The sequence below is a fragment of the Dipteris shenzhenensis genome, chromosome 27 (genome assembly GCF_047967505.1).
Source record: "Dipteris shenzhenensis isolate YYH24624 ecotype China chromosome 27, Dip_SZ_1.0, whole genome shotgun sequence".
Classification (NCBI taxonomy): domain Eukaryota; kingdom Viridiplantae; phylum Streptophyta; class Polypodiopsida; order Gleicheniales; family Dipteridaceae; genus Dipteris; species Dipteris shenzhenensis.
The window spans coordinates 39,371,001-39,398,447 of NC_141622.1; the positions used below are offsets into that span (position 1 = coordinate 39,371,001).

Genomic DNA, 27,447 nt, shown 5'->3' on the forward strand with positions numbered 1-27,447 from the left:
CTAAGTGCTAATATTACTAAGTGCTAGATAGTACTATTAGTACTAAATATTAAGTGGTAATATTAGTAAGTGCTAATATTACCAGTGCTGGATAGTACTAAATAGTAAGTGCTAGATAGTACTAAATAGAAAGTGTTTATATCAGTAAGTGCTGAATAGCAAGTGCTAATATTAATAAATAGTAAATGCTTGATCTGTAGTACTATTAGTACTAAATAGCAAGTGCTAGATGGTAAGTGTGATCTTACTAGGTGCTATATAGTACTATTAGTATTGAATAGTAAGTGCTAATATTACTAAGTGCTAGATAACATTGAAGAGTACTTACTAAGTGCTAATATTACTAAGCGCTAAGAATTATTTATTCCTAAATAGTACTCAGTAAATAGTACTTACTTAGTGCTAAATGTTACTAAGTGCTACATAGTACTAAATAGTGCTAAAATACTACAAAATAATACTAAATAGAACTAATAGTAGTAATAGCAGAGTTAAGGCAAGGAAGAGAACAATATCTAAATAGTACTATATTAGTACTAGTAGCAGGGTTAGTGTAAGGGATAGTACTAGATAGTACTAAATAGAACTAGTAGGACGGTTAGTGTAAGGAGAGAATGATGACGCTCGAAGTCCTTTTCTAATACAAACAATTTCAAACATCAAACACTACTAAGTAACACTAAATATACTATTTAATCATAATGAGTGTTCTATTTAGTCATAATAACTGACTTGAAAGAGCAAACAATACTAATTTGTCCTATCTTTATTCCTAGCACTGATTTCTAAAATATGGTCTATACTATAAACATATTAAGTCCCCGGTGTAGTATTTAGTACTGTGATTCTATGATTTAGTGCTAAATTTGCTTCATATAGAGTCTGTTATATTGTTAAATGTTAGCTTTAACATCTGAACAATACTAATATTATCCCTAACAGTACTAAATGGTTATAAAGAAAACCAAAGAATAGTGTATAACTTGGGCTTCATTGAAAGAAGGAAGATGCACCTCTGTGAGTTCCAAGAAATGGGTGGGATGTATTGCATACTTTTTTGGGCCAAGCCTATGCCTGCAAACATCCTTCTTGTTTGGGGAAACCCTGATGTTGTTTTTCCAGAACTGGACAACACATTGAACAACCTCACAACTTAAGGAATCCTGTCTATGCTTTTGACCTCCATCTGCCCATTTGAAGGAAGCTTGTTTTATGTCCACGCGATGTTTCTTCAGATTCCATGCTTGAATTCTAAGGGCTTTAGCTACTTTGCTATCACTATATTTTTTAAATGCTGAAGTGTTAGCAATCATGAGGAGATCTGATCTCTTCACAGCTAACTTATCAGCACTTTCTACTCTTTTCACAAGACTCAATGATGTCTTTAGACTATCCACTATTGCCATTGATATGGATTGGCTTTGAAATTTTGTCTCATCGACAACCTCTTGCATATCTGGATGTTTTATAACCATAGACAAAATGTCAGCCTTTGTTCTCAAGTCTTTCTTTGTGGTATGCTTGAAATGTTGCACAATTGTTAATGTCAAGTGTCTCATGTTCCTTTTAGAGCAATTCTATGGCAGTGCATTGAGTGAGTTCCCTTCATGGTGTAGCACTTCTAGTGGGAGTCCATCCTGCGCACCCAGGGGGTCCACTAGGGTTTATTGTATGGTACCATGTGAGTGTAAGGGAGGGGGGTTATATAAGGGAAGGAAGGTACATTTTATAAGGTAAGGTCTCGTAAATAGGGGGTAGATAAGGGGAATTTTCATATATTTATTACATGCAGGTGACATCTCCTTATTACTACTAGTGAATCCCCCGTGCCTGCGCACAATCGTATTTCAATGGTAAATCATAAATTAATGAACGACACAAGAAGACAATACGTCAAAACATGCATGCTCAATCTTACTATATGAGAAAGTCATCCTGAGAGAGAGAGAGAGAGAGAGAGAGAGAGAGAGAGAGAGAGAGAAAGCTATAGAATCACTCAAACATAACTGGTTTTGCACCAGAGAGAACATAGGGTCCAAAGTGTGAGGGCTTCAATGAGAGAGAAGGGGATTGTTGGGAGTATTGGACTTTTAGGTATGGTTTTTACTTCCCCTTACATATTACCTTGACACTACTACAATCCTACCAAACCCCCACTTGGTTTCCTAACCCAACCAAAACTGCCGTCCCCCTGCCACACTTCTTTATAACCACCTACTCACTGCCTATTGTTCTAACTAACTTTGCACTACCTATCTTCATTACAACTCACTCACCGCCCATGCATGTTATCTAACCAGTGCATTGCTGAGTACTCTAAGTGAGTGAGAGTGAGAGAGAGAGAGAGAGAGAGAGAGAGAGAGAGAGAGAGAGAGCTCCTTTTAGTGCATGCATATATCGGTTCTAAAATTGCTAATCAATTAACCTTGCATACTTGGATTGGAACCCCGCATTGCTGAGAGAGAGAGAGAGAGAGAGAGAGAGAGAGAGAGAGAGAGAGGTGGGGGGGGAGAGAGATCTCCTTTTGGCACATGCATTGATCGGTCCTTAAATTGCTAATCAATTAACCATGCATACTTGGATTGTCTTTTGAAAATTTGGCTAAGTCTTAACCCATGGCTTTATCTCCTCCTTTAATTCCATTGACCTTCCATCTCCTCCTCCCTCTTAAAGGTGAACTTCCATCTCCTCCATTCCATTGACCTTTTATCTCCTCCTTCCTCCCAAAGTTGCCTCATGTCTTTCCGCCTCCTCCCCACTGCCTCTTGTCTTTCCACCTCCTCCATTCTCCCAACCTCCATCCAATAGCTCCTTCCTTGTGACACGTGGCAAGCTCTTCTCTTCCAAGCTGCCATGTGTCCTTAAATTTTTTTTCCTTTGTCCATGGTTAATAGGTTACCCTCCAACATAACTGACCCCTCTTCATCCTCCACCTCATGGCTTTCTTGCTCTTGTTCAGTTGGAGTCTTCTTCATATTTTGGTCATCTTCTTCATCAGGGGTTTTCGCACAGGATGCTATAGCCAGGACCTTGAAGCAAGTTCCCATGGCTTTCTCCTCTTGCTTCATGGTTGCCTTCCTGCCCCCCCTCTTCCTCTCCCCCTCCGTCGCCTCCCTTGAGGACCTCATGATTTACCAAGTCACTGATCCCCTCCCTCACTCCCCATCCTACATCTCTGGTATCCCCATCCAAGGCCCCCCTTCCCTTGCAATGCTACTCACCTCTTCAAATGCTTCATCGCCCTCTATGATAAGGGCTACTCTTTCCCCCAAGAGTACACCCACTGCTTTAAATTCTTCAAAGAAGAACCTCGCTAAGGGTGCTACCACCCAATGCCTCAACCCCTTTTTCGTCCATGGCATTGCCCAGTTCTCAAATCTCATTGAGCAAGAGTCCAACTGCCTGGGATTTTTTTAGTACGTTTTTTAAAGGAAAAGAATGTGTTTTTTGAATTAAAAATGCTTGTGGATGTTCAAAATGCAAAAAATGCATGTTTAATAATTGGTCAACATACATCAGTTGATCAGTTAAATTACCGCGCGGTGTATCACAACACTGTCCGGTATTTCCTTGAATATGCCGCACGGTGTAGAAAATCACCACTCAGTGAAAAAAACACCAATTGGTGAACCACTAGACCAATCGGTATCAAATACACCGATCGGTGAAACCCTATACCAGTCGGTGTATTGGAGATTACATCGATCGATGTGCACCGACAAGACATGTGGCATGCATGCATTGGCCAAAAAATAGCGACTGGTGTGGAGACATACCGGCTGGTGTGTTGAGTTGGGTTTTATGAAAGGGCAGCTTCATGGTATTTTTTTCACCTTCCATGAAATTCACCACCAATTTCCACTGTTTTCCGCAATCCTGCTGTTTTTTGCTGCTTGCCGCCTTCTCCTTCAAGCTTCTGGTGAGCTTCTAGCATTACTATTGTTTTCAGTTAGGGTCGGGTGATGGCTCGCTTTGGTTGGCTAGATTCACCTAACCTCAACTGACAGAAAAGAGAGAGAAATATGTGATATGTTTATGCTTGCTTGCTTTTGTGTGTGTGCTTGCATGATGTGTATCACTTGGGGCCGGATGATGACTCACTTCAGTTGGTTGGATTCATCTCACCTCGAGTGACATTCTAGTAGTATCATGATTAAGGCCGAGTGATGGCTCGCTTCAGCCGGCTGGATTCACCTCGCCCCAATCGAGAGAGGAAAAGAGAGAGAGGAATATGTGTGATGCTTATTTATGCTTGCTTATATGTGTTTGCATGTATGATGTCTATCAATTGGGGTCGAATGATGACTTGCTTTGGCTGATTGGATTCATCTCACCTCGAGTGACATTCTATTAGGTAGCATCATGATCAAGGCCAAGTGATGGCTCACTTTGGTTGGTTGGATTCACCTCGCTTTGGTCTACTCTGGCCTTTTTTTATATATATGGTACATAGATGTCAATAGAGTAGGCTATTGTCCAGATGATAGCTTGCTTTGGTCGGCTCGATTCATCTCGATGACGACATTTCCAACAATGAGCTCAAGATGTGTGATCACACAATGTTGATCTAGATCATCTTGGTTCATTATATTGTGATTGCTATAATATGTTTTCATTTTTCATCTTTTATAGCCTAATAGGTGTCTTACAAGATGGGGTTTGCAGGCGTTCCTATCTTCCCTTACAAAGCTATGATGTTCTAACACATTGTTTTGGCTTGATGGTGGCAGGTAAGTGGACCCTGACCTCAGAACCCCAAAGATTTTTTTTGGGGAGCCCCAAAGGGCACCCACTTAAGGGAGGGTTAATCCCTTCCCCTAAGCCCCTTTGGGGGGCCTGTTGCATGCACAACAGTCTCCCAAAAGGGGGTTAGGGGAGGGGATTACCCCCCCTAAACCTGTTGCGCATGCAACAGGTTCAGGGGGGGTTAATCCCCCCTCCTCTCCTCCTCTCCTCCTCGCCTCTCGCCTCCCCACCTCCTGCCACCTCCCCTCCCTACCTCCCGCCTCCCCTCCCTGCCTCCTCTCCTCCCCGTCTCCCACCGCACACAATAGGTTCAGGGGGGGTTAATCCCCCCTCCTCTCCTCCTCTCCTCCTCGCCTCCTGCCTCCCGTCGCCTCCCCTCCCCACCTCCCACCTCCTCTCCCTGCCTCCTCTCCTCTCCGTCCCCTGCCTCCCTCCTCCCCGCCTCCCACCTCTACCTCTCCTCCCCCTCACCGCTCCCGCCTCCCCGCCTCTTCGCTCCCCCCAAAAAAAATAGCTGCTCTACTCTTCTCACCCAAAAAACAATAGTACTGAAGGGGAAGGGGAGGGAGGGAGAGGAGGTAGAAATAAAGAAAGAAAGAAAAGAAAGAAAGAGGGGAGGGGGAAGCGGGGAGGAGAGGGGAAGGGAAGGGAGGGAGGAAGGGAGGAGAGGGGAAGGGAGGGGAGGGGGGAAGCGGGAGGAGAAGGGAAGGGGGAAGCGGGAGGAGGGGGAGGAGAGGGGGAGGAGAGGGGAAGGGAGGGGAGGGAGGAAGTAAGGAGAGGGGAAGGGGAAAGCGGGAGGAGAGAGGAGGGAGGGGGGGGAGGGGGGAAGCGGGAGGAGAGGGGAAGGGAAGGGAGAGAGAAAGCTGGAGGAGAGGGGATGGAAGCGGGAGGAGAGGGAAAAGGAGGGGAGGGAGGAGAGGGGAAGGGAGGGAGGGAGGGAGTACCTGGGTGGGGAGGTGATGGAGGAGCTCCAAGAAAGTTGTGAGAGAGAATGAGGAGATGGGTAGCTTTTAGGTCAAGTTAGCTTTTTTTAGTTTTTTAGGTTTTTTTAGCTATTTTAAGTTCACTATAAGTAGAATGTTCTTCATTCTCTTTTTCATTCAAAGTTCATCCTTTGACACTCCACGCTTCTCTCTTCTCATCAACCTGTTGCATGATTCTGAAAATTTTCAAAATGTTGCAAGAGATGAGTTCATTTCCAACCTATTGCGTACGTAAGAACTTCTAAGAATCAAGTTTTTGTTTTTTTTTCAAATTCGATTCTTTTCTCAAAAACCTGTTGCGTACGCAACAACTTCAAAAAGCCATCTTTTGCATTAAATCTTTTTTTCCACAAATTTCCCTCTTTACCTCAAACTCTCACAACCTATTGTCACAAATTTCTCTCAAACTCAAACTCTCCTAGCATATTGGCATGCAACAATTTTTCCAAAAAAAAAAAAAAATCTATTACCAATTTCTCTCTCAACCTCAAAACGACTCAAACCTCCTTACCTATTGTGTAGGTAACAACTTCAAAACAAAATTTAATCATAAATCTCTCCAAAAACTCTTCTCGTGACACCTTATTAATATGAGAAATCCATTTATAATATTTTTATTCCATAATATAATAAATTTTTATTAACTAATGTTAAAATATAATCTTGCTAAAAATATATATTGTTAATCTATAAATTAATATAAATATTATATAATTATTATATAAAAAAATATATAAATACATTATTTTAAAAAATATAATAATGAAAATATTTTTAAAAGGGAGGTCTTCTAGCATATGTGCTTTATATAATACTTATTCTTCAAATAATGAAGAATTAATGAATGTATTTGTAAGATAGTTCTTAATATGAAAAATCTCTATAATATTCTTCATGCTATTAACTAGATATTAAATTTTAGTTTAAAAAAAAATATACATTATTAACTTAAAAACTAATATAAATATAATATAATTATTATATAAATTTAAATAAATATATAAATTATTAATATTATACATTAATAACATTTAAAATTATGTATATTATATACTAATAACCTTTAAATTTTAAAAAGGTAGTCAATCAAAGAATTGAATTAATTTAAAAAATAAGAAAATATTAAAATTTACACACTTGCTTTTAGCATGTATGCTTTTCTTCCATGTGAATAATACTTGTTAGTTAAGGTAGGTTTTTAAAACCATAGAATCTGAAAGAGGTTTAGCATACTTGCTTATCTTTGTTACAGTATGTAATACTTTGCAAAAGCCTTAAACTTTGTTTAAGGCTTTGTACAAAACTATAATATCATTGAATCCATATCATTTTTCTACTTTAGCAACCACCAGATATCCATAGTATGAGTCCATGATATGGAATACATATTTCTTCATTTCTTTTGATACACCATGCAACATGAATGTAAGAAAATATGAATCTATGTGCTTTTAGCCTATGTGCTTGTCCCTAATCAGTAGGATACTTTGACTAGGTAGACTTATAATTATTTAAAGTAAAGCCTTTGCAAAGGATCGTACCTAGTATTGGATACAAACAAATATCACATACTTCTTCATTTCTTCTGATACACCATGCAGCATGAATGTAAGAAAATATGAATCTGTGTGCTTTTAGCCTATGTGCTTGTCCCTAATCAAAAGTAGGATACTTTGACTAGGTAGACTGCAAAGGATCATACCTAGTATTGGATATAAACAAAACACTTTGGAAAGCATATAACATATAGTCTATATATATCTAAACTAAATACTTTGGAATGCATATTTTATATAGTCTATATACCTTAAATCTTACATCCTAAATCTTAAATCGTAAAGTTCCCTAAATCTTAGGTTATATAATCTAAGCTCTTAAACTTATATAACAGTTCTAATCCCTAAACCCTAAACCCTAAACCTTAAACCCTACCCCTATAGCTTAAATTCTAAAACCTAATTTCTAGATCCTAAACCCTAGATTCTAGACTCTAAGCTCATGACCTTATATACTAAACCTTAAACCCTAAACCCTAAATCCTAAATCCTAAACCCTAAAACAATAATCATAAATCCTAAACCCTAAATGCTAAATCCTAAATCCTTAACCCTAAACCCTAAACCCTATATCCTAAACCCTAAACCCTAAACCCTATATCCTAAACCCTAAACCCTAAATCCTAAACCCTTAGCCCTAAACCCTAAACCATGAAAAATTTAATCATAAACTCGAAACCCTAAACACTAAGTTTTAAATCCTAAGCCCTAAATCCTTAACCCTAGATACTAAACCCTAAACCCTAAACCCTAAAATACAACTAAAATTTAATGATTTTTTTCAATTTGTGCAATAGGTTTGATATATCCCCCAACCTATTGCAAGTTGAACAAGTTAAAAAATCAAGAAATTTTCTTGATTTGTGCAACAGGTTGGGGGGCATATCCAATCTATTACATGAATTAAGAATCCAATCTATTGCACGAATCAAGAAAATTCTTGAGCAACAGGTTGGGGGATATATCCATCCTATTGCACGAATCAAGAATTTTCTTGATTCGTGCAACAGATTGGATATATAAAAAAAATTCATTAAAATTTGGTTTTATTTTAGGGCTAGGGTATAGGGTTTAGGGTTTAGGGTTAAGGATTTAAGATTTAGGATTTAGGGTTTAGGATTTAGAGTTTAGGGTTTAGGGTTTAGGGTTTAAGATTTAGTGTTTAGGAGTTTAGGATTTAGGATTTAGGGTTTAAAAATTAAATGTTTAAAGTTTAGGATTTACAGTGGTTAAGATGTATTGGTAAAGTTTAGGATATAGGGTTTAGGTTTAATGCCTTCTCTGCTAGTTTTGATATAAAAGTTATCAAGTAATAATAAGCTCAATGATTATTTATTGTGTCTTTTTTTGAGTTGCTAATCTATTTTTGTACATAAAATAAGTATTCACCCTAATAGAGGGTATGGATGTGGTGTTATATAAGAAGAATGAAGTGGTGGCTTTTGGATAAATTCATAGTCTTGATCCTATGAATGTGTATCATTTCCAATGTTGTAGTGAGAGAAGATGTGTAGTGATAATCACCAACATTATAAATCCTGAAGTACATTTAAAATATCCATATGGAGACTTTGAAACATTGGGAGATATCTTACAATGTGACATATTTGATATGCAAGCACACAGCAGCATAGTGTTAACATTGAACTAGAGCTAGGAGACCACTATTATTATTATTATAGTTATTGGATATTGGATGGGGCACCATGCACAAGTTTGGGAATTATAGCTTCATTGAGCCATATTTTTTTAAATTGGAGGTCACCACTTGACTTTTTAGCTTAATAAGGCCATATTTGTATATAAGTGACCCATTTAATGTTCTAAAAAACCCAAATTTTTAGTTCACTAAGTGAAGTTGAGTGGAGAGGATATGCTCTAAAAAAAAGTCCAAACTAGGAGCTCTAGAAAGTCCAAAAATTTTGAATAGTGTGTTAGTGATTTTTTCTGATTGTCAACTGTTAATTGCCGTCAAAATTGAATGCCAAGATTTGTTTAATGCTAATCTAGATAGAGTGACATGGATAACAACTATTTGCCGGCATTGAAGCTTGGCTTTCGCATCATGAATGAAATGTTCTAACTTTCATTGTGTTGTGATGGCGCCAGGTGAGTCGGCATATCTCTCTATCGGTTTGGCATTAATAAATCTAAGGCATGAACATTTGGCATTGGCGACTTCAAGGAGGACTATATGGTAGATTACCTCCAATGAATGATAATTGGAGACTAACCATGAGTATTGTGGTACTGTTTACAATTGACTGATACAAATCTGAGTATGAAAATGGACTCCCGCTTAGACAATTTGTCAGAAGGAATGGTATAGTAATATACGAAACACACACACACGTGTGTGCACATGCGGTTCCATCAAGTGCACTTCCTCTTTTTTGGACAAGCTAGAGGATGATCTTGGGGCACAATATTCTTGAGGTAGAGAAGACCATGTTACCTAGGTCATATTACCCTTGGTTGAAAATTGCCTATGGTATTTTCACTTTGAGATTATGAGTTACAAATTTCCCTCAATTTTATGAGCAGATCATGATGCAAAATAGGTGAAACTAACAAACATCACTAATCATGGGGATTAAAATCTAAAACTAGAACCATACTAAGAAGGAAGGAAGAGTGAGCCTAGGTTGCATGGCGAATAGGCTCTAAGGGAGTGGAGGCACCCGATCAACATATCTCAGGTTCTTCGTCTTGACTCATTTGAAGTGCTCCTTTTGTCTAATATCTAACAAAGGACAATGTTGGTTCACAGGGTTAAGCTACTTTTTATATCTCACTTTTGCAAGACCTTTTAGGGAGGTTGGAAAAACCACCACCAACAACTTATCCTTTATCAAAATATGCTCATGATCTAGCTTTGAAGCATTTCTTCTATGTCTATATATATGTGAAAATTAACAATGGTATTTTTATTTTTATAAGCATGTAGGCCCATATAGAGTTGTGCCTTCAATATTAATTGTGCACTAGTATCTAGGAGAAGTCATGCTCTTTGGTCTCTCTTTGGTAAAGCAAACCATGTTGGAACCAAATCAAAAATTTTAAAATCATTTTTCTCGGAGAAGAGGACACATGGATAGTGTATTAATGCTCTATGTTCGTACTTATTCTCGTTGTTTCGATGCTTTGGGACCTGATTCCCTCCAAAGAGATTGACTCCCTCGAAAGAGATTGACATTGACGTAACCCAATGCTTTGTGTATGTGATAAGAAGACTTTATACACAATGAATAGAATATAGTGGAAGGAGGTGGCTTTTCTAAAGCTCTGGTGGAGATGAAAGGAAGGTAGAAGTGGGAATTGTAAGCGAAACACAGCTCACAATTATATTCGTTAACGTGTCTCGCCTATACCAGCTTTAGGCCCATCACACTTTTCGTTGAAAGACATTTCCGTCACGTCGAATCTTTTCTCTCAAGTATAAAATGCCCATTTGCCTTCTCAGTACACATTATCATCTCAGCTCTCTGCTTCTCGCTTGCCTGCTTCCCTCTCATTGGATTGCCAACCCTTCCCTAATTGTTTCCCCCCAGGGTTATCAGCACAATGTGTCGTAAAACATTCGACTTCGAGGTGGCTGTCACGCAGCCAGCCTCCAAAATGTGGAAAGCTTTGGTGGAGGACGCCCACCTCGCTGCCGCAGCCATTTTGCCAGAGCGTTACGAACGGATCGAGATCGTGGAAGGAGCCCGCTGCGAGACCGGAAGCGTGAGGCTGGTGAAATTTGGAAAAAAGGGTAATGCTTCATCTTCATCTTCATTAGCTTCCAACTTTAAAGAATATATATGCACTTGCTTTCTATGTTGATTTGTCCATGGATGCAGGCCATCATGGTTGCGGCATCTCCGCAAAAGAGAAGTTCGAGGAGGTGGATCACACCAGTTTCTTTGCGAGGCTGAGACTCATAGAGAGTGAAGTATTGGGCAAGCATTGGCGTACCTTCAGCTACACCATCAAGATAACTAGTGAAGCCGATGAGAGCTCAAGCGTGGTACATTACTCCCTCGAGTACGAAAGCATTGGCGAGAACAAGTATCACGAGAAATTCAAGGAAGAGACCATCCAGACCATCCGATCCGTGGAAGCGTATCTTAACGCCAATCCCAACTTCGGCTGCGTTTCCAATTAAGCCGAACAGTCTCATATAATGTAAAGATCACAGCATGGGCAACTCCCAGCGGGAGCTGTTCTCTAAATAAAACGATGTGGTCATTTGTGAATAAAGTTTAGCGTTTCCTTGTCATCTTTATGAGCGTCACAAGTCTATGTTTTAAGATTCGTGTCTTCGTACAACGCGACTACACGGGGAGATAACATGGAATACATGTTCACTCTAATGGCGGCTAGCATGACATGGCATAAAAGCAACCCGTGCCTTGCTGAGTAGTCTAAGTGAGTGAGAGAGAGAGAGAACTCCTTTTAGCACATGCATATATCGGTTCTAAAATTGCTAATCAACTAACCTTGCATACTTGGATTGGAACCCCCCCCTTGTTGAGAGAGAGCGAGAGGGAGAGAGAGATCTCCTTTTGGCACATGCATTGATCACTTCTTAAATTGTTAATCAATTAACCTTGCATACTTGGATTGGCTTTTGAAATTTTGGCTAAGTCTTAACCCATGGCTTTATCTCCTCTTTTAATTCCATTGACCTTCCACCTTCCTCCCAAAGTTGCCTCATGTCTTTCCGCCTCCTCCCCACTCAAAGCCTGCCTCTTGTCTTTCCACCTCCTCCCCTCTCCTAACCTCCATCCAATAGCTCCTTCTTTGTGACACGTGGCAAGCTCTTCTCTTCTAAGCTACCACGTGTCCTTACTTTTTTTTTCCTTTGTCCATGGTTAATAGGTTAAAGATTCTTTAGGCTTATGACATTGTGGTACTTTTGTGGGAAAGGGGAATTTGGTCCCTTACCCATTTCTTCCCACAAAACCAAGGAAGCACTTGAGCTCCATTGTTTTGTGGGAAAAAGAGTTTGTGAAGTATTTAAGGGCTGAATATAACATAAAATCCATGTTTTCTACTAGACATTATGACATTCAAGGTGGGAAATTTATTTTTCCCATGAGAACCCTTTTTTCACCATGTCATGAAGGGATAATGATATGGTGGGAAATTGGAAACGTGGGAAAAAGTAATATTTTCCACCATTTCTAGACTTTCCTATGATGTGGACATCTTTGCATGTCATAAGGAGTCTGCCCTTACTCTTTTCCCACAAATATACCAAGGTCAAATGCTGGGGAAAAAGGTGGGAAATTATAACCTACCACATAGGATGAATTTCCCACCAAATTCCCAAAAAAACCCCTTTCTGCATTGGGAAATACAATTTCCCACAAAACCACTCCCATGTCATAAAGCCTTCATTACCCCTTAACTTCCCATTGAGCCACTTGTCGTGATTTTAATTCTCAATATTTTATTCTTTTGCTTTTGTGAAGGGCAAGAAAATGCTCTAGTCCTCCAACATAACTCACCCCTCTTCATTCTCCGCCTCATGGCTTTCTTACTCTTGTTCATTCGGAGTCTTCTTCATATTTTGGTCATCTTCTTCATCAGGGGGTTTTTGGACAGGCCGCTATAGCTCGGACCTTGAAGCAAGCTCCCATGGCTTTCTTCTCTTGCTTCCTATTTGCCCTCCTGGCCCCCCTCTTCCTCTCCCCCTCCATCACCTCCCCTGAGGACCTCATGATTTACCAAGTCACTGATCCCCTCCCTCACTCCCCATCCTACATCTCCAGTATCCCCATCCAAGGCCCCCCTTTCCTTGCCATGCCGCTCACCTCTTCAAACGCTTCATCGCCCTCTATGATAAGGGCTACTCTTTCCCCCAAGAGTACACCGACTGCTTTAAATTCTTCAAGAAGAACCTCACTAAGGCCGCTGCCACCTAATGCCTCAACCCCTCTACCGTCCATGGCATTATCTAGTTCTCAAATCTCATTAAGCAGGAGTCCAACTGCTTGGGATTTTTTTAGTACGTTTTTAAAAAGAAAAGAACATGTTTTTTGAATTAAAAATGCTTGTGGATGTTCAAAGTGCAAAAAATGCATGTTTAATAATCGGTCAACATACATCAGTTGATCAGCTAAATACCGCTTAGTGTATCACAACACCATCCAATATTTTCTTGAATATACCGCACGGTGTAGAAAATCGCCGCTCAGTGAAAAAAACACCGATCGGTGAACCCCTACACCAATCGGTATCAAATACACCGATCGGTGAAACCCTATACCGGTCGGTGTATTGGGGATTACACCGATCGATGTGCACCAACAAGACATGTGGCATGCATGCATTGGCCCGGTGTGGAGACATACCGACTGGTGTGTTGAGTTGGGTTCTATAAAAGGGCAGCTTCGCACCTTCCACCAAAATTCACCACTAATTTTCACTGTTTTTTGCAATCCTGCTGTTTTTTGCTGCTTGCTGCCTTCTCCTTTAGGCTTTTGGTGAGCTTCTAGCATTACTATTGTTTTCAGTTAGGGCCGAGTGATGGCTCGCTTCAACCGACTGGATTCACCTTGCCTCAGCTGATAGAAAAGAGAGAGAAATATGTGATATGTTTATGCTTGCTTGCTTTTGTGTGTGTGCTTGCATGATGTGTATCACTTGGGGCCAGATCATGACTTGTTTCGGTTGGTTGGATTCATCTCACCTTGAGTGACGTTCTAGTAGTATCATGATTAAGGTCGCTTCGACCGGCTGGATTCACCTCGCCCCAATTGAGAGGAAAAGAGAGAGAGGAATATGTGTGATGCTCATTTATGCTTGCTTATATGTGTTTGCATGTATGATGTCTATCAATTAGGTTCGGATGATGACTTGCTCTAGCCGGTTGGATTCATCTCACCTCAAGTGACATTCTATTAGGTAGTATCATGATGAAGGCTCACTTTGGTCGGTTGGATTCACCTCGCTTTGGTCTACTATCATATATTCATATATATTATACGTAGATGTCAATAGAGTAGGCTATTGTCCGGATGATAGCTCGCTTTGGCCGACTGAATTCATTTCGATGACGATGTTCCCAACGAGCTCAAGATGTGTGATCACACAATGTTGATCTAGATTATCTTGGTTCATTAGATCGTGATCGCTATTATATGTTTCATTTTTCATCTTTTATAGCCTATCCTCCTTCGATAGCCTGATAGGGTTTCTTGGAGCAATTTGTATGAGGCGCGCTATTGCTTGTAGGGTCCACATTATAATTATCTATTAGAATTTCATGTTAGCATGTGTACATAGATCTCAATTTTATTTCTTGATTTTTTTGCTTTTGTTTTTGTAATGATCATTGAGTGTTAACATAATCACAACAACGCAAAGCAACTATAGATGCGCAAAATAACAGGCGCATCTATAGGCGTTGCTTGAATAGAGAAATTATGGGTACGTCTAATTGCGCATCTAACAGGTCGGTTATTTGCACGTGTATTGACAGGTCTATTAGTGCGTCTACACTGAGAAAATACAGGCCCGTCTAATATTGCATCTATCAGAGCATCTATTTGCACGTGTATTAGCGCGTCTACACTGAGAATTAGATGCGTATTTAGACGCAAAATAGAGAATACAGAAAGTGAGATTTTGGTGTACATCACTGCTTTCCAAACATTGCCCATGATTACCAAAGCACATAATTTTAACAAAAATATCAATGCTTTTTTGCAAGCCCACATATACAAGAATTAAGTGAGGTGAGGAGAATGAGACGATATGTAAAATAGTTTTGCCAATATTAATGATGGGCTATGGTTCAATCTCATCCTCAATGAGATCAACCCTTGCCAAACTATCTACTTCAAAATCCAAACAAGTGTTTAGATCTACAAATACATTCAACCCACTACTACTTGTGCTACTCATGTGCTCATCGAAATTAGCATCACCAATGGTAGGCTCGTCCTCACGGGTAATGGCCTCAATATCTGTATCTCCGATCTCATGATCATCCTCCTCTCTCGTATTACGGTCATCATCACCTCCATGGCCATGATCATCCTCCATACGCTCCATATTAGTAAATGTACTATACATCACTTTGGAACGTGGCATAATAGGTATGACATGCCACCATCTATTATTATCTACCATTGGTTGATAGACAACCTAATTCAAACACAAATACAATCATGTTATTTTCCTTGCATCGAAGGTATCAAATATTTAAAAGCGTTTATTTTTATATGTGTGCACAGTACCTGTTCACATTGTTACGGTAGTACTAGTGTGTCCTTCCTACTTTGCCAAAACTTTGTGGAGTCAATAGTTACAAAGCCACTTGCATGGCGTTTGATTGTTGCATTAGGGCCTCTTTCCACCATGTCCTTAAACCACTTTACATCCAAAACATACACAAAGAAGCGTCGAAAGTCAAGCTTAATAATATCTTGGATTATGCCACAATAATCATCCATGGCTCCATTGGCACGCTCAAAGCTAGCAATGACGCCGCAATCTTGTGTGTTTCTCTTATCATCAATCCGTTGTGTTCGAAAATGCTTGCCCTCACACCATATAGCATTGAACATAGTGCACTACACCAAGAAAAAATCAATTAAATAAGCAATCCAAATTATTGAAAGCTCCTAACTTATGCATAACATTCTATATAGCGACCTTGCTCATGCATCCCCTAACATACTCCCATTCTTCCATTGTGATATGCATCCCCTCATCTTTCTCTGCTTTCTCCATTTCATCAAGTAGCCAATCCACATGAATATCCTTTGGAAGTGCTCTTAGATATTGAGGGTATGGCACACGAGATCCGTGGTGTGTACGAAAGAGGGCCCTTTCTTCTTCTCTTCTTGCCTTTGCATCCTCGTATCTTGTCACCCATCTTTTCATCACATCACTATTAAGCATGCAATAGAGGTTGATATTATTAAGCAACTCCGTGTCTATTACTTTGTTGCGTCCTTTCCCTTGAGGCACAATAGAGGTCATCCTTAGGTCTTCATCATCTCTCCATAGTCGTGGGAAAGAGCTATCCACATCAACAAGAAACTCAGAAATATATACAAGTGACTCTTGTACCAACCAACCCTTGGCCGCTACCTTCGAGTCTTGCATTTTGTCTCACGAAGCCCTTCAAGGTCTTCATGAAGCGCTCGAGGAAGAACAACCATCGTGCATGTATAGTACCACATATAGCAATCTCATCCACCAAATGCACTATAAGATATAGTTGGCTTGTGAGAATAGAACGTGGAAATGTCTCCTCCACTAAACAAACCACCTCCACTGACATAACTCGAGCATTCTCAAGCATGGTGGGATCTATTTCCTTTGAACTCACATACCTAGAAATGAAAAAGTACACCAATATGAACACCTTGCATGGAGCATTGATACGCATCATATTTTGTAACATGTAAAGTACCTCACAAGCTCACCCATCTTGTAAATACAATCCTTCACGTCCTATGATGCACTACGAGAAACGCTAGTAGGTAGTATGAACTGAACCCACGAGGAGGTGGTTGATTAGTTGCTTATAATTATTCACTCATAAGTTTGAAAGGAAAAAGATATTATGCACATAAAATACTTACTTGGAGCATCTTGTGCCAATCATGAGATTTCAAGCCATATAATTGCTCTATACCTCTTTTCTTGCTCTTTGTAAAGGCCCCCTTCAAACACCTCATGCATCTAGTGGGAGTACGAATTGTAGTAATAGCATGCTTCACCGCCGCCATCTCTAGCTTTGATAACCTCCACGGTGCACGAGGTAAAAAAATATGCCCATTTGGTCTCTCTTGTGACCAAGCTTCATGCATCCTCCCTGTGGTATGTAGATCCTCCCTTATGCCTAGGGGATCTCGTGTCCCATTCAAATGCTCCCAAATGGTAGATGCCACATTCTTGAAGATATGCATGGGATCAAGCAGGTGATTGATCTTGAGGTGGGATCAATATGGTAAATGATAAAAGATGGAGTATCTAAACAAAAGTTAGTGTTAGCGGGCAATCTTTATTTCCAGCCAATATAGCACACAATAGTTACAAACCCTTACCGGCTCATGCCAAGTGGTGGAGGAGTCATGGAACTGTCCCAAATTCTCATCCAATCTCCCGCAGTGAGTGATTGTGGGAGGACTTCATTCCAAGGGGCAACATATCTAGGCTGATCAGGTGGGAGAAATCGATGGTGATTCTCATAGATGACCTTATTCAATGCGTCTGCCCATGAGGCAACTAGCGAAGGACCACAAATAGGACATGCATGGTAACCCGATGTAGTGAGACCTAAACAATAGATGCAATTAAGAGTTGAAGGTGGGTTCAAGGTGCCACATCGATTTCCTACTCATAATTAAAAGTGCAATGCTTACCTGAACACTCACCATAGCCTGGGAAGTCATGCATCATCCACATCAAGACTGCTTTGTAGTTGAAGTCTCATGACGAGGGAGGCCTGCTCACATCATGCACCTCGATACCTCTCCAAAGTATCTCTAGCTCGTCAATCAAAGGCTCCAAATAAACATCAGGATTTTTGACTTTATGTTTCCCTGGAATTAGAAGGGACAACATAACATGTCCTTTCTTAGTAGCCATAGAGGGTGGAAGATTATAATTCACCAATATCACTAGCCATACACTGTAAGAGGTGCTTTTGAGACTAAATGGGTTCACATCGTCCGTACCCAATCCAAGTCTCAAGCTCCTAGGTTCTTCCTTGAAGCTTGGCCATGTGTCTTCAATATGCTTCCACGCAGGAGTGTCTGCGGGAGTTCTCCACTTGCCATTGGTTGATCGATGGGAGGAATGCCACGACATGAGATCTGCAATGGATTTGCACTTGAACATATGTTGGATGCGAGGGATTATGGGAAAATGTCACAGAACCTTACAAGGCACATCCAAAGTTTTGAGATCTGCTCTATATCTTGCCTCTCCACAAGTAGGACACTCTCTTGCATCCTTATGTAGTCCACGAAAAAAAAAGCAATCGTTGACGCATGCATGGATGCACTTGTAATCTAATCCTCTAAGAGAGGTCACATGTTTCCTTGCCATATCTCTTGAGGTCGGTAATTTATTCTCCCTTGGAAGCATTTTACACAATAGCCTGCATGTGAAGACCATAAATGAGGAAAAACATTCGAGTAATTGACCTGCTAGCATAATTCACCATGTTTGCAAAATAGACTTTAAAGCTTACTTGAGTAATGCATTCAAACTTGCATTGCTCCATCCATAGATGGTTTGCAAGTTTAGTAACTCAAGGGAGGCATGTAGAATAGAGAATGTGCACACCTCAAACAGTGGAGTCGATGCTGTGGTAAAAAGATCGTCTTGCTCCATGCTATCATCCCTCCCTTCAGATTGATGGACATATAAATCCCGCACCATATCATCAAACACCTCCTCCTCCACGGCTTCATGAGGTAATGGTGGAGGGCTACTATCACCATCACTCCATGCATCCGTAACGGTCCCTCCTAAAGATCCCACCTCATATCGCCGACACTTTGCCTCCTCACGACGAGCATAGGGCAACATATGTGGGTGTGGCATTGCATCCTCTATCAAATTAAAACGGGATCATAACTCAAACATATGAACACCCATAGGTATCTCAATCAACCTTAACTCTTTAACACTTACCATGTTTACCATCGCATCCCATTCTCCATACTTTGAGATGTGATTGAGTGTAATCCTACGTGCACGATACATGTTTCCTCGACATCGATCACACATACATTTGTAGCCTACCACTGCCACCATCGCAGAGGAGATACATGGAAGTACTTTTATAATGACGGGTTGATTACTGAGGAGCAGTATATCCGGGCTACTGGAGCGTCCCCTGAGGTATTTGAAAGTAATTGAATAATGTCAATATTATAAGTAAAGATTTGATTTTTCATACATTGATATATGTTGTCCCTTGTTTATAGGCCCCTACACAAGAAGACGAGGAAGAAGACGCGGAAGGAGGCAGAGAAGGGAGCGCAGAAGGGAGCGTAGAAGGGAGTGAGGATGTGGAGAACTTAGATTAGTCGTAGAAGTAGTGCTAGCTACTCTTTTTTGTACTTAAAGCCACTGGCTTGGCTTCGTGCCTCTTGTATATACACTCCTCTTATTTTTGGTACTTGAAGCCACAGGACGTGGCTTAGCTTCGTGGTATATGTACATACAAGCACTTTTTGAGCTTGCAATTTTCTTGTGCAATGTTCTATCAATTAATGCCTTGTGAACTAAATGTTTTGGAGTTAATGTAATGTTTTATTTGGAATTGTAATTATCGGCTATAGACGTGCTTGCAAGAGTGCTAATTAAAATGCAGTTGGCTGTAAGAATTGAATTACACAATGTGGAAATGGGATTCCTATAACTACATAGCATACACAACACACATAGCATTCTGTAAATTAAAAAAATATTATGTAGCACGTCTATCAGGGAATCTATAAATGCATCTATATATGCGTCTGTCTATTCGAGGAGCATCTATTTGTGCATCTATAAAAGCATCTATAAGACCATTTATAAATGTGTCTACACATGCGTTTAACGATGCGTCTATCTGTTTTTAAAATTTTCTAGCAGAGCGTCTATTTACACATTTATATGTGCATCTATATGGACGTCTGTCTGCTATATAGATGCGTTGTTAGACACGGGTCTCTAGACGCGCAAATAGACGTGCAAATAGATACACCCATAAGTTTTTTTTAAAGTTCAGTAAATGCGTCTATGTGTGCGTCTGTAGGTGCTTTGTCTTGTTGTGAATGCATTACAATTGGGCCTAGCTGTTGTTAATGCAAATAAGTAATTCACACAGCTAGGCCCAATTGTAATGCATTCAGAACAAGACAAAGCACCTATAGACGTGCACACAAATGCATTTACTGAACTTAAAAAAAAACTTACAAGGCGTCTATTTGTGCATCTAGAGACCGGTGTCTAATAGGGCCTCTATATAGCAGACAGACGCACATATAGATGCACATATAGATGCATAAATAGACGCTCTACTAAAAAATTTTAAAAATAGACAGACGCATCGTTAAACGTGTGTATAGACGCATTTATAAACGGTCTTATAGACGCTTTTATAGACGTGCAAATAGATGCTTCTTGAACAGTCAGACGCATATATAGATGCGTTTATAGATGCCCTGATAGATGCACTACATAATATTTTTCAAATTTACAGAATGCTGTGTGTGTTGTGTATGCTATGTAGTTACAGAAATCCCATTTCCACATTGTCTAATTCAATTCTTACAGCGAACTGCATTTTAATTAGCACTCTTGCAAGCACGTCTATAGCTAATAATAACAATTCCAAATAAAACATTACAACTCCAAAACGTTTAGTTCACAAGGCATTAATTGATAGAATGTTGCACAAGAAAATTAAAAGCTCAAAAAGTGCTTGTATGTACATATAGCACGAAGCTAAGCCACATCTTGTGGCTTCAAGTACCAAAGTTAAGAGGAGTGTATATACAAGAGGCACGAAGCCAAGCCAGTGGCTTTAAGTACAAAAAAGAGTAGCTAGAACTACTTCTACGACTAATCTAAGTTCTCCACGTCCTCGCTCCCTTCTACGCTCCCTTCTCTGCCTCCTTCCTCGTCTTCTTCCTCGTCTTCTTGTGTAGGGGCCTGTAAACAAGGGACACCATATATCAATGTATGAAAAATCAAATCTTTACTTATAATATTGACATTATTTAATTACTTTCAAATACCTCGGGGGACGCTCCAGTAGCCCGGATATACTGCTCCTCAGTAATCAACCCATCATTAAAAAAGTGCTTCCATGTATCTCCTCTGCTATGGTGGCGGTGCTAGGCTGTCTCGATAGGAGTAGGGTATCTACCCACGATATCAAGCTGCAAGATGACACAATTTGCAGAGGGGTTAGTACAAAGAGACAACCTCCTAATAAACTAAATAAACAATATAATTTGAGATCAATACTTACAAATTGGGCCTCCCATGATTGAACACCCCCTGCTCCAAAATGCATGCTTCCATATTGCTCCATTTGGATCCTTCGTGCCTCCATGTGCTATAGACTGCGTTCCTCCCTCACTGACTTCATTGCTTTCTTCCACTCACGCTTGTGAGCGGTGTGGGGTGGGCCCCTTGGTGGTTGACCTCCCTCGAGCCTAGCAAGCTCTGCTAGTGCCTGCCTCTTAAGCGAAGATCTTTTATTGCCAAGTATCGTAACAATCTTTGACTTGGCCCATTTATATGTGAACTGAAGATTGGGCGGGTTAGGATACCTAGAGCGAACATCATCGAGGGTCTCATCAGCCAACCTATTTGGCTGGTCTTTGTAGTGGATAAAGCAATCTCTGTAATTGTTAGCAATTACAAAGCGCATGAAGGCCATGATGTCCTTCCCCCGTATCCATCAAGATGCCTCTTGTCTGAGTGATGTCATAGAAGATCGTACCATCATCTGGAGGCACATCTAAATCATCTGAATCATCCTCATCCCCACCACCACCCCTCCCAAAGCACTGTGCCATGCATCCCCCACCGCTCTCCCTACTACTACACCTGCTACCATGTCGTGTCGAGCTAGTACGCTGGCCACTCGTAGCTGGAGATTGCACGAGACTACGTGGACCACTCGTAGCTAGAGAATCGAGTCTCAACTGCATAGGAGTATGCCGATGGCTCTGCGAGACAGAAGGACCTCCTGATGGCATGGGGGAAGGGGCATAAGACGACATGGGGGAAGGGGCTCGACTGTGTAGCCGGTTGGGCTGTGCTGACTCCGCTGGGGTAATCTCAGTTGGTGTGTGGTTGGGGTGGTTTGGAGTCTGTAGTGCCGACTCCTGGGGGGTGTTTAGAGTACCCATCATGTAGCTGTATAACTCCCCAGGACTGGGAGGGTGCCCTAAAAGGTTATATAACTCCCGAAAAATGGTCTCACGAAGATCAGGTGAGCCTGAAGAGCTTCCTGGCCACATGATGAATTGGAAAAAAGCAAAAAAAGAAGATTTTTGATGAGTTGAGAAGAGAAAAAGAAGAGAAAAAGAGAGAAAAATTACCACGAAAAGACAGGGAAAGAGAGGATAAAAGAGAGAAGGAAAGAGAGGCAAATATAGGAAAAGAGAGAAGAAAAGAGAGGCAAATCCTTTTCTTGGAAGTGGAAGTGGAAAGGGAAAGGGAAAGGGAAAGGGAAGAGGAAAGAGAAAGGAAAGGAAAGGGAAGGGAAGAGAAGAGAAGGGAAGGGAAGGGAAGGGAAGAGAAGAGAAGGGAAGGGAAGGGTCTAAAACTATTGGAGCGCATCTATAGACGCATCTGAGAAGCGCATCTATTTTTACGTATAACAATGCATCTATAGTCGCAGTTATCTGTTTCTAAAAACAGAGTAGACGCATCTATAGATGCGCCTAAAGACGCGGTTTTAGATGTGCTTTGAGACGCATCCATAGACGCGCTCCGACAGATGAACTATTCTAAAAAGTCAAAAAGGACATGCGCTCTACACAAAAGCGTAACACTGATACCAAAATCATTCGTTTCTTGGATACGACAAAGGACTAATCCAAAGAGAACAACTTTCAAAGGAGATCAACCGTAAAGAGACTTACCTTGGATAGAGGTATGGAAGCTTCTTGTCCTTCTTCAAAGTTGCTTCTCTTCCTTGTTCACCCTCTTCTCTTGTGTACTTGGAGATGATTGTGTAAGCCTGGAAGTAAGTGTGGGTGCCTTCCTCTTAAGTGTCGGACTGTGGATCTGTTAATAGCAAAGCAAGCAAGCCGCATGAAGCTTATGTGAAGAAAAGCAAAGCAAGCACGCTAAAAGTAGATTTGAAAACCGCATCTATAAGTGCGTCTAATGATGCATCTATACACGTGTCTAAATACGCGTGTAATTGTGCATCTAAATACACAGAGCAGACACGGTTTTAGATGCGCCTATAGATGCACACCACAAAACAAATAGACGCGGTTTTAGATGCCTTTAGATGCGCCACAGAGTTTTAAGATTAAATATTTGAAGAAAAGCAAAATTTTTTGGGTTGTTTGTTTGTAGGATGTATTCATCTTCAACAAGTAGCTCCAGTGAGGATGAATCCCTCTGTATCCACCATTGCAAAATGTGGTTGGAGCAAAAAATTGAATGTATGTGTGATCGATATCGAAGAAACATGTATCATGCACGCAGGATTACACTCAATCACATCTCAAAGTATGGAGAACGGGATGCGACCGTAAACATGGTAAGTGTTAAAGAGTTAAGGTTGATTGAGATACCTATGGGTGTTCATATGTTTGAGTTATGATCCCGTTTTAATTTGATACAGGATGCAGTGCCACACCCACATATGTTGCCCTATGCTCGTCATGAGGAGGCAAAGTGTCGGTGATATGAGGTGGGATCTTCAGGAGGGACCGTTACGGATGCATGGAGTGATGGTGATAGTAGCCCTCTGCCATTACCTCATGAAGCCATGGAGGAGGAGGTGTTTGATGATACGGTGCGGGATTTATATGTCCATCAATCCGAAGGGAGGGATGATAGCATGGAGCAGGATGATATTTTTACCACAGCATCGACTCCACTGTTTGAGGGGTGCACATTCTCTGTTCTACGTGCCTCCCTTGAGTTATTAAACTTGCAAACCATCTATGGATAGAGCAATGTAAGTTTGAATGCATTACTCAAGTAAGCTTTAAATTCTATTTTGCAAACATGGTGAATTATGCTAGTGGGTCAATTACTCGAATGCTTTTCCTCATTTATGGTCTTCACGTGCAAGCTATTGTGTAAAATGCTCCAAGGGAGAATAAATTACCGACCTCAAGAGATATCGCAAGGCAACATGTGACCTCTCTTGGAGGATTAGATTACAAGCGCATGCATGCATGCGTCAATGATTGCATTTTGTTTCGTGGACTACATAAGGATGCAAGAGAGTGTCCTACTTGTGGAGAGGTAAGATATAGAGAAAATCTCAAAACTTTGGACGTGCCTCGTAAGGTTCTGCGACATTTTCCCATAATCCCTCGTATCCAACATATGTTCAAGTGCAAATCCATTGCAGAGCTCATGTCATGGCATTCCTCCCATCGATCAACCGATGGCAAGTGGAGAGCTCCCGCAGACACTCCTGCGTGGAAGCATATTGAAGACACATGGCCAAGCTTCAAGGAAGAACCTAGGAGCTTGAGGCTTGGATTGGGTATGGACGTGTGAACCCATTTGGTCTCAAAAGCACCTCTTACAGTGTATGGCTGGTGATATTGGTGAATTATAATCTTCCACTCTCTATGGCTATTAAGAAAGGACATGTTATGTTGTCCCTTCTAATTCCACGGAAACATAAAGTCAAAAATCCTGATGTTTATTTGGAGCCTTTGATTGACGAGCTAGAGATACTTTGGAGAGGTATCGAGGTGCATGATGTGAGCAGGCCTCCCTCATCACGAGACTTCAACTACAAAGCAGTCTTGATGTGGACGATGCATGACTTCCCAAGCTATGGTAAGTGTTTAGGTAAGCATTGCACTTTTAATTATGAGTAGGCAACCGATGTGGCACCTTGAACTCATAGCCCAAAGTGCATCCACCATTCACAAAAGGCATCTTAGACCTTTGATCTATCCACCTCTAGCTCCATCCAAAGGCCAAGGTTGCTCAATTTCAAAATAAAGGTACCCATGTCAGTTGAGTTAATGCTATGGGGCCCTTAGCCCATGGGTCACCATAGTAGGTTCGTTTCTAATAATCTTAAATCATTTCTTAATCCATTCCTTATGAAGAGGCCCTTTTGAGACCCCAAATATTCCTTGACTTTATGTGGTGGAATTATGAGATGGCCATAGAAGGACACATATTACAACACACAGCAATGCAAATTAAAGGACATCCCACCCACCCGTGATAATCCAAGCCACCGTTTCTTGGAAATACACCTCAAAATCAATCCAAGCTCATGCAATGATCACGTACACTCTTATCGCATTTGTCGTTGCTTGGAAATACACCTCGAAACCAATCCAAGCTCTAGCAATGATTGCGTACACTCTTATCGTATTTGCCAGCTTCATGTATAGCTCCCATTTTGTGACCATTTGCCTTGCCTCCATCTTGTCTTAAATCTTTTACAAAGATGTAAGGATCCATCATACATGAAAAACATTCAAGAATGCATCGAGTAGAATAAGGGATAGAAGTGCTTTGGCTAAAAGATGGATTTATTTTTGGGCTGTCTCAAAGATGTATAGGAATGGTGTCACCTACATATATATTGTAAGCAAGAGACAGGCTTGCCAAGCTACCTTTGTGCGAGCAACACCAACATAACCCATGGTAAACAACCAAAGAGTCATCCTTGAGTAGACAATTCATAATATCCCAAATACCATTACTCAGAAAGAGTTAAACGTGAGCTCAATGTTTGCGTAGCATTGAGATTTGTATATCCAAAATACAAGGACTACCTCACACTGACCCTAACTAATAAGCCATGCTTTACTATCTTCTATAGAGGTGCATGAAAAGGAAAGCTCTTGAAGCAGGCAAGTGTGTATATATCTTCATGGTTTGCAACGAAGTCAAATTTAATGAACCATATCATTCGCCTATTTGCTTCATGTGGAAACTTGCTGGAAGCAAACTTAGTTTTCAGCAAGGTTTCAAAGCCAATTACACATGGCATGCAATCATTTCAGCACATGCCAAGCTCAAAAGTCTAGATAAGGCTTTTGATTTGTATCACAAAATGCAGCACAAGGGCTCAAAGCTTAGCAAAATTATATTCTCATGCATATTGAAAGCTTGTGGTAGCAATCGATTCATAGGTGAGGGTGGTAGGCTCATACATGACCACATAATCAAGTTTGGACTCGATTAATATTTAGGTGTTGGGAGCACCATTGTTGATGTGTACTTCAAGTGTGGGAGCCTGCATGAGGCATGAAAAATATTCGTTGAATCATCAAATTAGGATTTGGTGTTGCAAAATACACTGATTACTAAATATGACCAGCATGGGAATGGACTGCAATTATTTACAAAAATGCAAGAGGAAGGCATAGAGCCAAACAAGGTAGCAACTTTAAGGATATAGGGCAGGACAGGCAGATACATACTCACATTAGTAGGAGTGGACTAGAATCAAAAGTGGTGGTTGGGAGTGCCCTTGTTGACGTGTATGCTGAATGCGAAATGATAGAGGAAGCCCAAAGAGCCTTTCATAAATTTCCAAATCAAAATGTGATACCTTGGAATGCAATATGTGCTGGATATGCACAACATGGGCATGCTCGCTTCACTTTTGACCTTTTCATGGAAATGCTATAGAGTGGCATAAACCTAGACAAAATCACATTTTTGGGCAGGTTCACTTCATTTTTTATATTTTCATGGAAATTCTACAGAGTGGCATAAGAGGTATACAAATAATGCAAGTTTCAACTTCCAAGTGAGTTTGAGGAGCACAAATAGACACGGTGGCAAATTTCCTTGAGGAGCACAAGAAAATATTTTTCGAAAAGAAGCAGCGAGGGGAAGTAGCCATAGTCATGGATGTAAGCAAATTCAGATTCTAGGATAATGTTCATGTGATAGGGTGATAGGATACAGGTGGCGCGTGTGTGGGAGTAGTAAATTTAGTGTGTAATAATGGGAGTTGTTGAATTTTGGGAAAAACCAGTGGTCATATTTTTTCACCTCCAGTTATACATGTCCCCAACTTGTTCCCCCTAAACCGGTGCAAAGAGGACAAAAATGATTGAAAAAAGTGAAAGTCAAAATGGCTTGCTAGAAGTTTTAATACTATAGATTAAGAAATCTTGCAATGGATTAGATATTGCCATGTCACAATAAATGACATTGGTAAGGCCTTCCTATTCCTACAAAGTCATGTACCTATCTATGTAAACATCAAGGTAGAGACATTGATGTTTAGGATGCATTACAACCATGAAGCATACAATAGTATGTTTGACACCAAAGGCCATCAAAGCATGCATGTGAGCACATCCTGATGAGGTAGTGGCAACCCCATCAAGATAACCAAAGCATTTCTTTACTTTACCTCCACTACAATTTTCCTAAAATATATCCTTGGAAAAGCCTAATTTATAAAGCTTATGCCTATGGTCAATTAAAACACTATTGCATATTAAGTGAGAACT

The 27,447-nt window shown here is 40.5% G+C and overlaps 1 protein-coding gene across 1 annotated transcript; it reads left to right on the forward strand.

The window, feature by feature from the left end:
* Positions 1 to 10,749: 10,749 nt before the first annotated feature.
* LOC147884279 (putative intracellular pathogenesis-related protein T1) lies at positions 10,750 to 11,527 on the forward strand. Its single transcript, XM_087398245.1, has 2 exons — positions 10,750 to 11,039; positions 11,128 to 11,527. The coding sequence occupies exons 1-2, from the start codon at positions 10,850 to 10,852 to the stop codon at positions 11,430 to 11,432; spliced, it is 495 nt and encodes a 164-aa protein (XP_087254371.1). The 5' UTR covers positions 10,750 to 10,849; the 3' UTR covers positions 11,433 to 11,527.
* The last annotated feature ends 15,920 nt before the right edge of the window (positions 11,528 to 27,447 follow it).

Coding starts and splice junctions, on each gene's coding strand:
- LOC147884279 (XM_087398245.1), top strand. CDS start 10,850: ATGTGTCGTAAAACATTCGACTTCGAGGTGGCTGTCACGCAGCCAGCC. Junction 11,040..11,127: donor GGTGAAATTTGGAAAAAAGG/GTAATGCTTCAT, acceptor CCATGGATGCAG/GCCATCATGGTTGCGGCATC.